We start from the raw sequence: 15,226 nt of genomic DNA on the forward strand, positions 1-15,226 counted from the left end.
GACTCATGATTATATGCTCAGATAGAGAACACATTCTGATACATTAATTACTAATGTTTGTTGCATCCATCCTTAAGTAGTTGTTTGCGTGCACATTTACCCACGTGTGTGTGCTTTTGTGTTGGTGTTATTGTCCCAGGCTAATTGAGCAATTCCACAGTGGGAGCAGCGGTGTTTAAGGTCACGGAATGATGTGCTCTCCTGGAGCAGTTAGAAAGCCCCCACTTTCATAATTACTCTGCTTTTATCTCTGCAGCTGCTAGAACTACTCCCAGATACACGCACATACAAGCACATACTGTCTGCTGGAGCATATGAGAATGAAAATGCTTTCATCTACGCACATGAAGAACCCACTCGCATTCAAAATACTGCTTTTCATTCTTTTTTTCTTTGGAGTCGAAGGAAATGAGGATTTGAAAAGATATCTCTAGGATGACGCATTGAGCCTGTCATCAACTATTGAATTCAGTGATACCTTTGAGATGCACAGATGCCTATTCAGATCAGTCAGTAATTGTGCAGTTATGTGTGTAGGTAGTTGTAGTTTATCAGCACCAGCACCATTTATCTCTTAACAATGATTTTATATTACAATATAGAGAATATGCACTCACTTTGACCTTTTAAGAAATTTAAATACTGATCCAAAAGCCTGTGTCTCTCTATGTGTATTTGTGCATGCATGCATGCGTGCGTGTGTGTGTTTGTGCGCATGTGCTTGCATGCTTGATTGCACATGTGAGTTGAACAAACGCCAACACTGGTGGCCCTGTCTGTTTGTCCCATGCAGACGTTCTGTGAGTGTGTACCCAGCTCCTCCCAGCTCAAACATCGCTGGTCAGACTCAGAAACTGCCAGGGAGACCCCGGCCAAGGTAAGGCCCCGTCAGCACAACGTGTACATGTCCACACAGGTAAGTATGCATTCGCGCACACAAAGACACACGCTGTACACAAATTAGCTATTTAAAATGAATGTGTCATGCTCTACCGCCTCTGAAGCCCGTGGCAGCGTTTACGCGCCCAAATATCACTTTGTCTTTCGAGCGTCATAACTCCGACATAGTTTGAGTTAGAGAAGTGCCGTTATTTCATGTTTAACTTGAACATTGGCGCTTTTCAACAACCCCATGTTTGTCCACGTGAGTCACTTAATTTGTTCGTTAAAAAGATTTGGACACTCTTACCGTTTGCCTGGCGCCTAGCTGCTCTCTTTCCGTGTGTTTTCCGATAGATTCGCATCCGCCATTTTTGCTAGAGACGTCTAGAGGCACGTGACAGCCACGTCACTGATTTTGACATTCCTATTAGCTCCAGTGTGGCGTATACCCAAAATAAATACAGTATTATTGCGAGCTCAAAGTGAGGAGAAATTGGTTTCTGTAGCTTATTGTAGTGACAGAAAACCGACAGAAGGATATGGCCAGTAACATATTAGTACAGCTGAAGCTTTGGAGCTGATTATTCAAGGTGTAAATCCTGCTCAAAAGAAAAGCATAACTCATGGACAGAAAAAGATAGAAACTTCAAATCAACTCTAGCACAATCCAGACAAATGTGTGCAATTTTTTTGTTTCATGTGTTACTATCCCCTATTGTACTGAACAGAATTCTTTATTAGCTGATTTTGAATCTGTATAGCACTTGGTGAAACTTTTAAACATAAGGCAAAACACCACGGTACGAAAAAGTCTTAATGCGGGCCTCAGAGGTTTAAAACCACAAAAAGAAAAGAAATAACATTTTATTAAAAAATTGTATGAAATTAAATTTCCATGTCGTTTTTGATTATAAAGCAGGTGTAGGTTCTATATTAATACTGTGAAAGTATCAAAGTGCTCAATCCACAGAGAAATGCACACAGCCCGTATTCAGAAACTGTGCTTTAAAACAAGCTGTCAGGACTTTCTTAACTTTGTGATGTCACAACAAAGCAGTCACAGCTCTCAGCTATGCCCAAAGCCCGGCCCACCTGCACCCACCATCCAACCATGCAGGATTTGGTTTCTCTGAGTGTTTACCTGAAATCTCTGACCAGCATGTTGTTGCTAGAGCTTCTAAGAGAAGCATGAGAGAGGAGATGTAAAACAACATTGAGATGTTTTCGTTTTATGGATATCAAAACTTAAAATAAAATACATGGCAAGTAAAATATGGGACTTTTAAAACATATTTTTGTTATGTTAGGGGAGGAACATACTTATTCACCATCTGTAACCCACTACTTCCTAAATCAGAGTAGGATTTTTCTGCCAAACTGTCAAATTGTACATTGTAGGTTGGCAGAGGTTCCAGCAAATATTAAACAGGACGGAAATTGATAGCTTGTTGGATGGATGGAAATCATTCAAACTGGAAAAAAATGCAGTGTTATGTAAATGAAATCCCTTCATTAAATCCTATAAATGTCCTCTTGTCTATATATTCCACCACCGCCCTTTCAGTCAAATCAGGGGCACGTTATGAATAGGTGACTTGCTCACCTGTGAGGGGATTATGTATCAGTGGCGACGATTTCCATCACAATCCGCTTTCTCGCTGCTTTGGTGACGGCGGCGTGAAGGATTATTGCATATTACACATTACATTTTGCCACTGAGCGGCAGTGATGGCACAACCTCAACTCGAGGACCAAAACACACAAGAAATTAAACGGGATTAGGCCCTGCAGATTCTTTGAACTGTGCGGAGTGATCACAGCTGCATCGGGGAAAAAGGAGCTTGATTACATGTCAGAATTTGTGAAGAAGAAGCTATGCATTGAATACTGATGTAAAAGTGGTATTCAAGCTCCAGGTGAACGAAATGTGTGAGGAATTAGTGAAAATATGTCTTTTCTGAAATTGTGAGTTTGCGCTTGCTATTTATATATGTGCCAATTCAGCATTTAAAGGTGTTTGTGCTTTTCTGTGCATCAGCGTCAACCTGTGTCTTCCTGTATATGCATCCGTTCGTGTCCGCATACAGTATGTGTGTGTTTGTTTGTGTTTGGGAGGGAGGGAGAGAGAGAGACAGATAGAGAGAGACAGCTTGCAAGACTCCTGCTGCTTTCCTGCTTATCTAATGAGCAGACAAAGCCTTGCGTCCAAGAACTGTCTGCCAATGCTCCTGTGTGGGAGGACAACATCATTTCCACAGAGAGGAATTCTCTCTCCTTCTCTCCCTCTCCGTTTTTATCTTTCCATCTGAATTCCCCAGTTGTCCTGTCCAATCCCATGGTGTGGCGTGAGTAGAGACAGGGAAGGATCTGAAAGTCAGCCACTAATTACAGAGTGGACTCCCGCTGTGAGATTGAGAGACTCATTTAAAAAAAAAAAAAAAAAAAACTGTGTTAAGAGGACGCTAACATCCCATTCTCAGTGTCATTACCCTACGACAACTGTTGAGCCCAGTTGAGAGATTGTGGACCTGAAGCATGTTGCTTTTTGTATCGTTTGATTTTTTACTGACCATTGAAAAAGCAAATAAGGCAGCAACAAAAACACCTTTTTCTCCCTTCGATTCATTCTCTCAGACTTTGTGTCAGTCTGACCCTGGTAAAAAAAAAAAAAAGAGATTACAATTGTATTTTTTTGCAGCACAATAGATCGTCAATGGGTCAGTATCTTGAATACACTAGAGACCAAAATGCACCTATATAGAAACAGTATAATCGTCAGCTGTGTGTTTTTTCCCCCATGTGCCACTGAGGGCCACAAACAATATGCCACCTTAACTGACTTTAGTTACCTTCACTTCTGGCTGAATTGGTACAAATTTGTACCTTAAACTATCAGAAACTCCATCATACCTTGTTGCATATTTGGTTTAACATCTGTGGATCATTACGAGCCTGTTACAGCAAATGTGAAAAGTTTCATGGTAAAAATGTGCAGCTCCTGCGCGTGTGCAGACGTCTGTCAGCTCCGTGTGTGTCTTGCTGTCAGCATAATGGGGGCCACCGTATATCTTCCCCATGTTAAGTTAACAATCAGTATGCTGTATAACGCGGCGTCGATGATGGCTTCCACTGATGTCTTGGCCCGCTGGCGATAGAGCTCCGTGGAACTGTTTGAATGTTACATTGCTGCCATTCTGCAGAGTGAAACCATTATAGACATTATGTACAGCACAGACACACACACACGCACGCACACACACACACACACACACCCATGCACACACACACACACGCGCATTCAGCCAAGTCACAATCTCTCTCAGCTGCACCTGCACTCACATACAGAGAGAGAAAGAACAAGCTAAAAACACTGTTTGACATGCAAGGAGAGATTTCATAGTGCAGTCAGGGTCTACGTGTTGAGTTAGAACAAGGAGACAAAAAAATGTTATGTGCGGCAATACTCCCCTGGAGCTCTTTTCTGTGATGATGTATTTGGGTGAGAAAACAGGGAGAAGTGGGAAGGTTCTGATAAAGCAGTGCTCCAGTTTTTTTTTTTTTTTTTTCATGTGCAATATGTGAATGCGCTTGCCTGTCTCTTGCAAGTATTTGGCAGAAAGGAGCTGTGTGCAAATTATGTGTGTGTGCATGTGCATGTGCATTGGAAATGTAAGTGGCATGAAAGCATGTAGTGTCTGTGTGTCTGTACGTGTGTGTCTGTGTGTGTGTGTGTGTGTGTGTGTGTGTGTGTGTGTGTGTGTGTATCTGTACACAGTCTCCAACCCATTTGGACAAACAGAGCCTAGGGGCAGTTTTCAGCGACAGTGCTTCCATACATGCCAGCGGTGTCCAGAAAAAGCTGGCTAATGTGGAAAAAAAAAAATAATGCATGAATTTAATCAATGTACTGAGTAGATCCAACCAAATGGCCTTTTATATTTCAGAGTTAGAAAGAACACATCAACAAAATGTGCAAGGTCATGAAAGTACTAAACACCCTGTCAAAAATGGTGTTCCTCTGCAGTCTCCAATAAAGTTTAAGCTTTTTTTAATGTTAGTAGTCTTCCAGATTCATATATTGTCCAACTCACCAAGTTCATATCGATGTGATGTTTGTTTCATGGGTTAGATTTTTTTTTTTTAAATCACCACTAAAATCTTATTATTTTTTATTATGAGCATAGCTGCACACATCAGCAGGGATTTACCAGGCTCAACAAAATGTGCTCACTGGCTCGAGGCCCCATATGCGTTTGTCCGTGCGGGGTTGTGAATGAGGCCAGGGGGGTACAAATGAGGCTGATGTGAGAAAATCATCCCCTCACATGAACCCCTTTTTGTGTGCATTTACGTGGGCTCACGATTGGACAAAGGTGGGCTACAATTGAGACCCATCCTCAGATCTGAGATAAGAGGCATTTTCAGACCAACACTATGTAGGCTAAAGATTGGAAGCCCATGTGAGTCCCTATTCACACTTGTTGTCCACAGATACCCCACACACACACACACACACACACACAGACAACTTGTTTGGGCACTCATAACTTTTTTTCTTCTTCCGTCTTCTACCCAACACAATTGATTTTCTTCACATTAAATAAACCATAAACCTTTCTCGTAAAGCAGGCCATTAGCTGTCTATTAGCGTGCTTCACTGTGCTTGTACAGCCAATTTACATATTAATGAGCTTGCTCTCACTCATACTTCCACATACAAACCAATAACAAAACACACACTCACCTGCCCACACATTTTCAAAGAGAGACCATCCTCCAGTGTAGAAAAAAAAATCAACTGCTGATTCATTTGGAGGAAGATGAGGGGGAGCCAGGCATTGTTAATCATGCATAGGTGAGCCATATTGCTCTCTCCTATCCATTGCTAGTTCTCTTGACCTGAGTGTAAAACTGTTGCCAGATCATAAAGGGCCATCATATAGGCCTTTTATGGTCCAGTTAATGGAGACTGTGTTACTGGTATAGGTCTGCCATTTTCCTCTAAGAGGATTCTGCTCTCTCTTCATTCATTTACAACGTATTGGCTCTGGGCTGAGTTGCATTTTTTTTATACTTTCTCTTCCTGGATGGTATTTTTTCTCAGTTTTTTATGGTTTTCCTTCCTGTATGAGAAATATAGAGAGAGAACATCGGTGCCTTGACTGTGTGTTTCCCAGAAGTGTCTCGAGGTAGCATGCTATCCTCTATCTACGTCACCACCACTACTCTAACGACATGCAGGGTGTTTGGACAGAAATGGTCTGTTTTTTCTGGGGGTTTGGTGAACTTTGAGTTTCAAGAGGGCTGGCAGTTGAAGGAATCTACATTCTGTTGCTATATAAGTCATTCAAAACTACATTTTGACGGATGGGAATATGGTTATATCACTGAGCACTGAGCATCTGGCATTCAGAATATCCCCGATGATGGATGAAAGTCTTTTTTTTTTTTTTTTGAATAAAGCAGGTTTTATGTTGCAGTTTTTTATGTTGTGATCCTAACATCTACTTTTTCTCTTCCTTCCGTCCTTCCTTCCTTATGTCCTACCTCCCTTCCTCCTACCCTCCTTCCTCCCTACTCACAGAGGATGAGCTGCAGCTACCTGCTCTGCACTATCCTGCTCTTCGTGGCCGTCTTGCTGGCTGTTACCGTCACCGGCACCATCCTTTTTATGAATCACTACCAGGCCCCGCCTATGTCTGACGGCCTCCCCCACATCTCTACCAATCAAGATGAAGCTAACGCCCTGGTCACTGTTGAGAGAGGAGATGGCTCTCGCATCAACATCTTCATTGACCCAAACTGTCCCGACTATAACAGTAACTTTTTGCGGCTGGAGGGTGTGCAGACTTCACTGCTCCACTCGCTAACCGACCACGACTCTGACCTGAAGTCAGTGAAAGGCCAGGATCGAGCTCTGCTTGTCAGTCTGGCCGAGGAGGTGGCCAAGCTGTCAGCTCATGCAGGGCAACTGAAAATGGACTATGAGTCCCTACGCAGGGGGCAAGGCAGCCTGGGGCAAGACCTTAACACACTGCAGACTGAGCAGGGACGTCTCATACAGGTGAGACACACACATAAGCAGCATTATTGTGTGTGGAAATAGATATTTTGTTTAGAAAACAACTGTAACAGGTTACCTTTCTGTTTGCTCCTTTCTTTTATTTATGGCTGAGTTTAATTAGTCGGTGATTGGTTTAGCACTAAAAACAGATGGACTGAATCCACTGTATAAGACTCACTCCTGAAGTCATGACTTTAAGTACTGTACAGAGGTGCTTGAGGATTGGATTGCGAGACATCTATCAATATGTATTGATTGCAAAACCACCTTAAGACATGTGACAGCTCATTGGACTTGAGAGTTTTCTCGTGGTTGGTGTTATTTAGTCCCTTCCTTTTTCCTGACTGCACAATCAAAACATCATCATTCACTCATCCAGCACCAACTCAACCATGTTAATTTCTTTTTACACTGTCTGCGCTCAGTAACAGCTAGATTAAAGTGCAAATAGTGCTTGTGTTCCACTGAGTATAACTTAACTCAGTCTAGTGTTCGAAGATGAGGTCACAGGGGAGGAAATGCCCATCATGATTCAAGACACAGACCAAGTTGCACATTAATTCAGTAAGATAGCATAATCTTTCCCTAGATGACTAAGACAGACTCTACATTGGATGAAAACATAATTAGACCCCCCTTTTATTTTCACACTGTCCACACTGATTTATTGACGATGTGTTTCCTAAATATGGGTGGAAAATCTTTACACTACATGCTCTTAATTTTGGCCCATCAGCCTCAGTCGCTCCATTCTGCAGTAAATAGATTTCATAGCTGCCAGCCATACGGCTCAAACAACTGAATGCCTTCCGCTCCTGCCAATCCTTTCTTTAAACCAGACCTTTTTAGCTCAGGGAACAACATTGTTTAGAAATCACTCAAAAACTCACTAGATCGGTGTGCTCTGCCTCCGTGGGCTAAGAAACCATGGGTGCTGATTGGAAGCACAATAGAAGCAGAGAGAGAGGCCAGTCCCTTTACTGTTGTTAATGTGGTGTAGGTGGCATAGTGCAGTGGGTACTGAAGCTATGGGGAGGTGGTGCTGGCAGCCCAGAAACTCCAGGTGATTGATTTTCTCTTTTGAGGCAAGGCATGTGGTGTGCATATCCGCTGTTTCTGCCTGACACCGTGGTGTGACTGTGTGATCTATGGGCCACCTGTGGCCAGGACTTCTGATTTATACGATGACATAGAGCTCACTGTGCCAGTGTTAGTAATGGCTCTGTGTGCATCGTAGCCCCCTGAAGAACAGTTTCACCCCGCCACATAGACAGAAACCCTTCCACCTGACCCCGAGCTGGTGAGCAGGAGACTCTCATTGCCCTGGGTTTATGACCAATCTGTTTTGATTTTTCAAACAACATTTTCATTTCTTTTTTACAGCTTACAGCCTCAAATACAAAGATACACCAAAGCATGCCCATTTGTATTCAAATAAATCACGCTGATGAGAAAGACCAGTAAAATCTTGGAATACAACAATACATTTAGCCGATGGTTAAGTGTGAGAATGACAGACAAGGTAAGGCATGTCTCTAGTGTAGGTCTAAATCAAAAGTTTTCATTCCATTTCCGTCCTTTATTGCAAACCCAAAGTACAGCAAACCTGATATATAAAAATTCACCCCCATGTGCAGTTCTCACGGGGATTGACTCACTTTTGGAGCCAGCCTCAAGTGGTCATTGTATGAATTGCAGTTTTCAGTACTTATTTGTTGGCTTCATTTTTAAGTGCCCTCATTAGTGCAGTCTCGGTACTTTGATGCTGTCGTGAGCCAGGTTGAATATAGTCAGAAAAGCATTTAGATAGAAAAAGAACTTGAGTTAAATATAATCAACTTCTTTCGGTACCTCTCCGTAGCCTTCACCTGTAGGTAATTAATAAAACAAGAAATCAGTAACTAACTGACACTGGCCTTGCCTCAGTGACGTGCAGTTGTATGTAGTTGTATGTCCAGAGTGTGAAAAGTGAGGTGTGTGCTGTTTACTTTGCTGCTTGGTGACAGTAATAGAAAAGGTGTTTATGTATTGACAAAAAAGGAGCATCAGCGCAGGATCACAGTTTATGTAAATCCAAGCGAAATTTTTAACACCAAAACCAAATTACCCAAATCTCAAAGCACTTCAGCATCCTCACATAACTGTAGTGCAAACCTTCACATCTTATGAAGTGTTCTCTTAAAGGCCTCTTCTGTGGCTCTTAGGTTGCTGTCTGCACTGATCTTTCTCATGGTAACTAGTGCAAACTTTTGTCAGTGCTATGAATTACATTAACAGTTGTTAATATATAGATTTTTTTTTTTTATTCCAACCAGCACTGGCAGCCCTATGCAAAGGCAGTGTAGGCAACCATGTAATGCCCACTAGCTTGTGTGAGCAGAGAGGTTGTGTACCTGCACTCATGCATTTCAGCATGAAAAAGAAATTGGAAGGGCTAGATCTTTCATAGGAGAACTGACATAATATGTTAAACTGATTTGACATTCAGTTCTGCAAAATGACTGCAAGAAGCTAAAGGCTTCGAGGAAGACATGACTTACTGATTTCCCTGAACCACGAGTCACAATTTAAACTGAATTATGTGTCTGTCGAATATGAATGTTTCGGACAAGCAACACCCACAACCTCTGCTAAGGATCTTGGAGCAAACCTTTGCTACTGCAGAATAGAAAATCATATTGCCTCAAGATTTTCATCCTGGTCAACACAAAGCCCTTTGAGGACTTGAGAGACGAATATTGACAGTGCTTGTTGCAGCCTGTTAGCCACGGATACAAGTAACTTCAGAACCTCAATAAGAGTGGATAAATGCATCACATAAAATATGGAAAACTAATTCAATTAAGCAAATGGGTGGCTTCAAACATTTAGCTCAACCATTCAAAGCAATAAAGAATATCAGAGTTTTGGGGGGATCAAAAACTCCATTAGTTCAATACAGACCAATCCCAATGTAAATATAATGAATGCAGCAGTTTTGTAGCACAAAAATATTACAAAATAACCAAAACATGTTATATTCTATTATAAAAAAAACATAATTACAATAAGCCATTTGCCTACAACATGAGAAATATCCTTTCAAAGCTTTTTATGATTTACTACAATATAAATCAGAAGAAATTAATGTTGCTTAATGTTTAATTCAATGATATAACGATATGGTATTAAAGAGGCAAAACAAGATTTGCAGTACACACACATATATGTGTCAAAAGTGTGACAGAAAACTGTGAGTCAGAAATGGAAAACAGCACATATTGATGCAGGTGTGAGGGACGCTTGCTCAAGTGAGACAATGACAACAAGTGCACAGAAACATTAAAGGTTAATTCCAGCACTTGATGTCATGAATAATGATTTCATTTCACAGCTGGACTCTTTGCCCCCCACACCTACACTAAACTACACATGGGCAAAATCAAAAGCTTGATCAAAGATCAGACACTGTCTGACCGTATGATATGACACAGATTTGCTATGAAAACATTCCCTTTATGTCTGAAGGTCCTGTCCATCATCAGGGTAATCTTTTATTCATTGTATCTTTGCTTCAGAGGTCTCACATATATCTAGGATTTCCGAGGCTGTTTAATCAGAGGGATGCAGTGAGGCAGAGGTTGACCTAACATTTGTATACTGCTTTCATACCGTGTGTTAAGTCAACTATTTATTGATAGTTAATTTAAGAACAGCTTGATTGTAAACTCTAACAACCACATCTTTAAGAATATGAGGAAAACTAAGGATGTTAATTGAGAATGCACAACCTTTTTGTCCTGTTAATGCAGAATGTTTTTTTTTCAGTTTTACTCTCTGGATTCAAAATGAGCATTTTTCTTGGAAAAAAGCCCCATTCAGGCGTAGCTTATTGGTTTCAGAGAAAGAACACACAGGGAAAACAATTAACCACCCAGAGGCTGTTGAGGAGGAGGTGGAGGAGATGAAGATGTGCATCTGCATCGCAGATGCCAAGAGATGAAAAAGATGGCAGGGTGCTCTAAAATGCAGGATCTGGATATGTGAGCAGAGAGGTGGCTGGGAGCTGCACGGCTGGCAGCTTAATGGGGAAAGGATGGGGTTAACAGTCAATACATTCAGCCTGACTGGATCCTATGGACATCTGACTGTTGATATTAGCATCAGCTCCTGCATTCATTTTTCTAACCCAGCATCTGGTAGGATTTAAGCATGGGACCTGCCCTTATAGGGCTACAAGTAATGATTATTTTCATGAGCAAATGATTTACTAATTATTTTCTTGGATTACTCGTGTAGTCTATTGTTAGTCTATTTGTTTGATTTGTCTGATCAATGGTCCAAAACCCAAAGCTTACGATGATAAAACCAGAGAAAGACAGTAAATCCTCACAACAGAGAAGCTGAAGCCAGAGGAATTTGTTTTTAAAAATGACTGAAAAAAATAAGTCAATATGAAAATTAATTTTCTGTTGATTTATTAATCGATTATTCAATATTCAGATTGAAAAACATGAAAATACAAACTATATTATTTAACATAAACATTCACAAAGCATCATTATGATGTATATTTACCAGTCCTCTCAAAGCAGTGACTGGTAGACATCCAGTAAAGTACAGTAGCTTTCAGATTTTCTCATTACATTTCAAACCCATTGCCAAATGCATTTGTTGTTTTCAACTAGTCAAGAAGAAAGAGACGGTGACTTGTGACTTCATGGCTCCTCTCACTTCTTCCATCTGCTCCTCCAGGCTCCAGTTGACTGGACAGCCTCTGCCTGTGAGGTGAAGATGTTGTTGTATTAGGCAGATGGTGACTGAATGGCTTTTTTTTTCTTTTTTTTTTTTTTTCTTCTTTTCAACTTGCCAGTTCCAGCCTTGCAACTCCTCCCTGTTCTGTGACTTTACCCCACAGGGAGCTTGTCTTTGCCTTATGGAACATCTGATTCAGGCCAACAGAAAGCACACCTTGGTGTGTGTGCTGCCTCGGCAAAAACAATTCAGTCGTGTGTAATGCAGTCAAAACATCCGTGCATTTAAACTCCAGTAACAACCACAAAACTCGACTTTGAGTGCAGGTGCGCTGCATATTAGTGTGCGAGTCTTGTGGAGGTTTAATAGGAGCATCTTTTTAGAAACGTTAATTCAAGCCTTTTCAAAGTCTGACACGGATCTTTTACAAAAACACTAAATTTGTCTGGATTTTCAACCTTGACTCACAAAAGAAGGCCTCTTGTGTTAAGTGCTGTGGTGAAACTGATTTTGTGAGCCAATGCAAAGGCTGTCTAATGAGAACTAATTACATCATGATCCTAATAGATGTGTCAGTCAAGGCTTAGCATTAAGTCTGCAGACACTCCTCTGCTTTTGTCTCTCCCTTTTGACACACACACACACACAAACAAACATACAGTGTATACTTACCAGATAAATTACAACACTAGAAATTATGTTATATTCGCACACAAGAAAGTACACAAAAAACTCGTCTATTTAATGATATCAAAACCTTTTAAAATATGTAAAAAAGATTGTCTTACCCCTCCACACGTACACAGTAAAAGCTGTCTCCCTGAACAATGATATATTCACAAAGCAGAAAACCCAGTTTTCTTTGCTGTATCCTGCTTAGCTGCTGTGCACAATGGGTCATTTCTGTTGTGTATTTATGCGTGTGGTTTTCTTTGTACTTGCATGTGGGCATAAATGTGTCGTGTTGTTTGTGTCTGTGTGTGTGGGTTAAAGCTCCAGTGTCCATGTAATATGATTGCAGTGCAGCTTCCTGTGCCTCAGAGGTGTGTTGCATAGTTATTGAGGCCAGAAAAAGGCCACTGGAGCTTCTGTCTAATGCAAGGTTTAACACCTGAATATAGCTGCTCAGATATACCTTTGGTGGGAGACTCTGAACCCCTTATGCATGACTTTGAACACCGCCGGTCCTTCTGTGTGTTTGTGAGTGTGTATGAGATTGAGTGGAGGAAGACGAGAGGAAGGAAGCGAGAGAGTTTGCCTTTTGTGCGAGCATGAGCAAGAGCAATATTTCTCATACATTCAAATGTACCGTGTGTGTGTGTGTGTGTGTAGCCTAGATATAGAACCCAACACCTGGCTGTGCATAGGCGTCGGCCAACTAGGGCAATATGTGAAAACGACCTTTCTGCAACGAACAGCACATAAAGGGCTGCAGGAAACAAAGTGACCACAGCAGATCAGAGAGGTTACCCTGCTCTCTGCTAGGCCGAGCACACACATTCATCACCAGCCTTCCCACAGGGCTCTTTGTGTTTCACGGCAATCACCAGGGTGCATTATGGGGAACAGGTACCATGTGGTGTCTTTGCTACACAGGGCGGTCTCTGCACCTGTGTGTTTCTTAAGGTCCCATAAGGACTATACTGTACCAATGGTTATATGGTGCATGTTGTAGCTTATTAACTGCAAAATTAGTATAATATACATACAGTACATTATTATTGTGTTTTGAAGAATACCAAAACTTCTAACATAGAGTTCTACCTTCCAGGCAGCCTTTTCAATACACCAACTTTTTTTTTTTCCAATGTCACATGGTCATGCGCTTGACACTTTGAAAACTGTCCTTGCTGGTTTGTTCAAGGATGCTCTGGCAGCTGAGTTTGCTGCTGAAGAGCATTATGTCCACATGCTTTTAACAAGGCATCGAATCCAGGAGTGAAATGCTAAGGAAACAGATAAAGTGAATATGATCTTTTATCACTGTATTGTAAAATGTCTGATGGTAGAGCATCCCTCTCGAGATCTCCCGAGTCCCCTTCCTACATTACTAATGAAAAAAAAAAAAAAAGATAAAATGTTTTGGATCTCAGATCTTAAATTCATCGATCACTGTGGGCAGGAAACGCACTTTGAGCAGCTGCTCAGTCATAAATACAAAAGAGGAGGACGAGCAAGTCATGTATTTCCCTAGTAGTAGAGCCATGATGAAAATTTGATGTCTTCTTAATGTCACTGTAGCTGCACTTGTACTCACACAAATATGTTTCCTTTTCAAAATAGCTCGGACCTGCTGTTCTGCTCATCAGAATTACAGAACTACTTGACAAATGTGGCTCCTTTCGAATCAAACACCATTTGAATTCAGCAGAGGCACTGAGTCTGCCACTGACAATTTCATTTAATGGTTATAGCAGAATAAATGCTAACCATTACATGTTTCAAAATTGGGTTTGATATGGTGAAAATTTGAAGAACTTTAAGAAATCACGACTTTAAATGTCTAATTGGTCATTTTTATAAATGTAATGAAATAAATGGAAAGCACTGTCTGCCGGAAGGTTTTAAAGACCCTCGGTACACTTTGAGAAATGATCAGAGGTAATGAAAAGTATGCACACTTTGTAGTTATTCAGTTAAAAGACAACAAACAACACGGCGTAAATTGCACTGTTAATGTCTTTAACTATGAATATGTTTTCCTCTGTGTTGCAGCTGCTGTCAGACAGCCAGATCAACATGGTGAAGGTAGTGAACTCAGTGAGTGATGCGCTTAATGCCATGCAGAAGGAGAATGTGGGCCTGAAGGCGCGTGTCAAGGCCGACTTGCAGAGGGCACCAGTCAGAGGGGCCCGTTTCAAGGGCTGCTCCAATGGTAAGAGAAATGAGGCGTGGCTTGATTGTGTGTCCCTGTCTGGACGGACTGTCCCTCTGTGTGTGTCGATAGGATTCATACATCAGTGGGTACCTATATGTTTGACCTTCTTCCACTGTATTCTGCTCCATGTCGCGATCCCTCCCTCTGTCAGCACCACTCCACCATTCTGTAAAATTATATTCCAGTGTGGTCTGTCTGTTATTCATCTTACCACATATTCATCCATCCCAGCCGATATCACTATGCCTCTCTGGGCTACATCTCATCCACATTATCCCATGGCCTTGGTAGGGATGTGGAATTTTTTACTGTACATGAGAAATGACTTGCATGTCCATTGCGGCTGTGTTTCTGAGAGGCAGAAAAGGGCCTGAGGCATCATCCCATTGGAAGGCTTTTAACCAGGCACAGCATACCCAATGGCATTCCCCTGTTGGATTTGCCTTACATAGGTAGCCAAGGATCACAGAGTGAGGGCCATTCATGTATAGCATACAGTATGCATAATAGAGTAAGAGAGATTCTGTTCACGTTTTTCCGTGAGAAGCACGACTTGAGAATGTAGTAGATGCTTCATACATCTGCAAACATTTGGGCATAGGAATGTACTAGGAATGTTGAATAAGAGCGGATGGATATTTTCAAACTGTCAGACTCACTTTTACTCG

General features: G+C 41.4%; 1 protein-coding gene across 2 annotated transcripts in view; it reads left to right on the forward strand.

The window, feature by feature from the left end:
- Window positions 1-15,226, forward strand: part of fibcd1b (fibrinogen C domain containing 1b) — a 98,491-nt gene that overhangs the window by 24,915 nt on the left and 58,350 nt on the right. Inside the window, exons 2-4 of one of the 2 annotated variants that reach the window (XM_023423976.2) lie at window positions 794-877; window positions 6,467-6,946; window positions 14,396-14,555. In XM_023423976.2, the coding sequence (XP_023279744.1) occupies window positions 794-877; window positions 6,467-6,946; window positions 14,396-14,555 (724 nt within the window). The remainder of the gene's footprint in view (window positions 1-793; window positions 878-6,466; window positions 6,947-14,395; window positions 14,556-15,226) is intronic. The other variant, XM_023423977.2, reaches the window with a different exon arrangement.

The sequence above is a fragment of the Seriola lalandi genome, unplaced genomic scaffold (assembly GCF_002814215.2).
Source record: "Seriola lalandi dorsalis isolate HSWRI2012SDOR001 ecotype SW California unplaced genomic scaffold, Sedor1 jcf7180002054695, whole genome shotgun sequence".
NCBI lineage: Eukaryota > Metazoa > Chordata > Actinopteri > Carangiformes > Carangidae > Seriola > Seriola lalandi.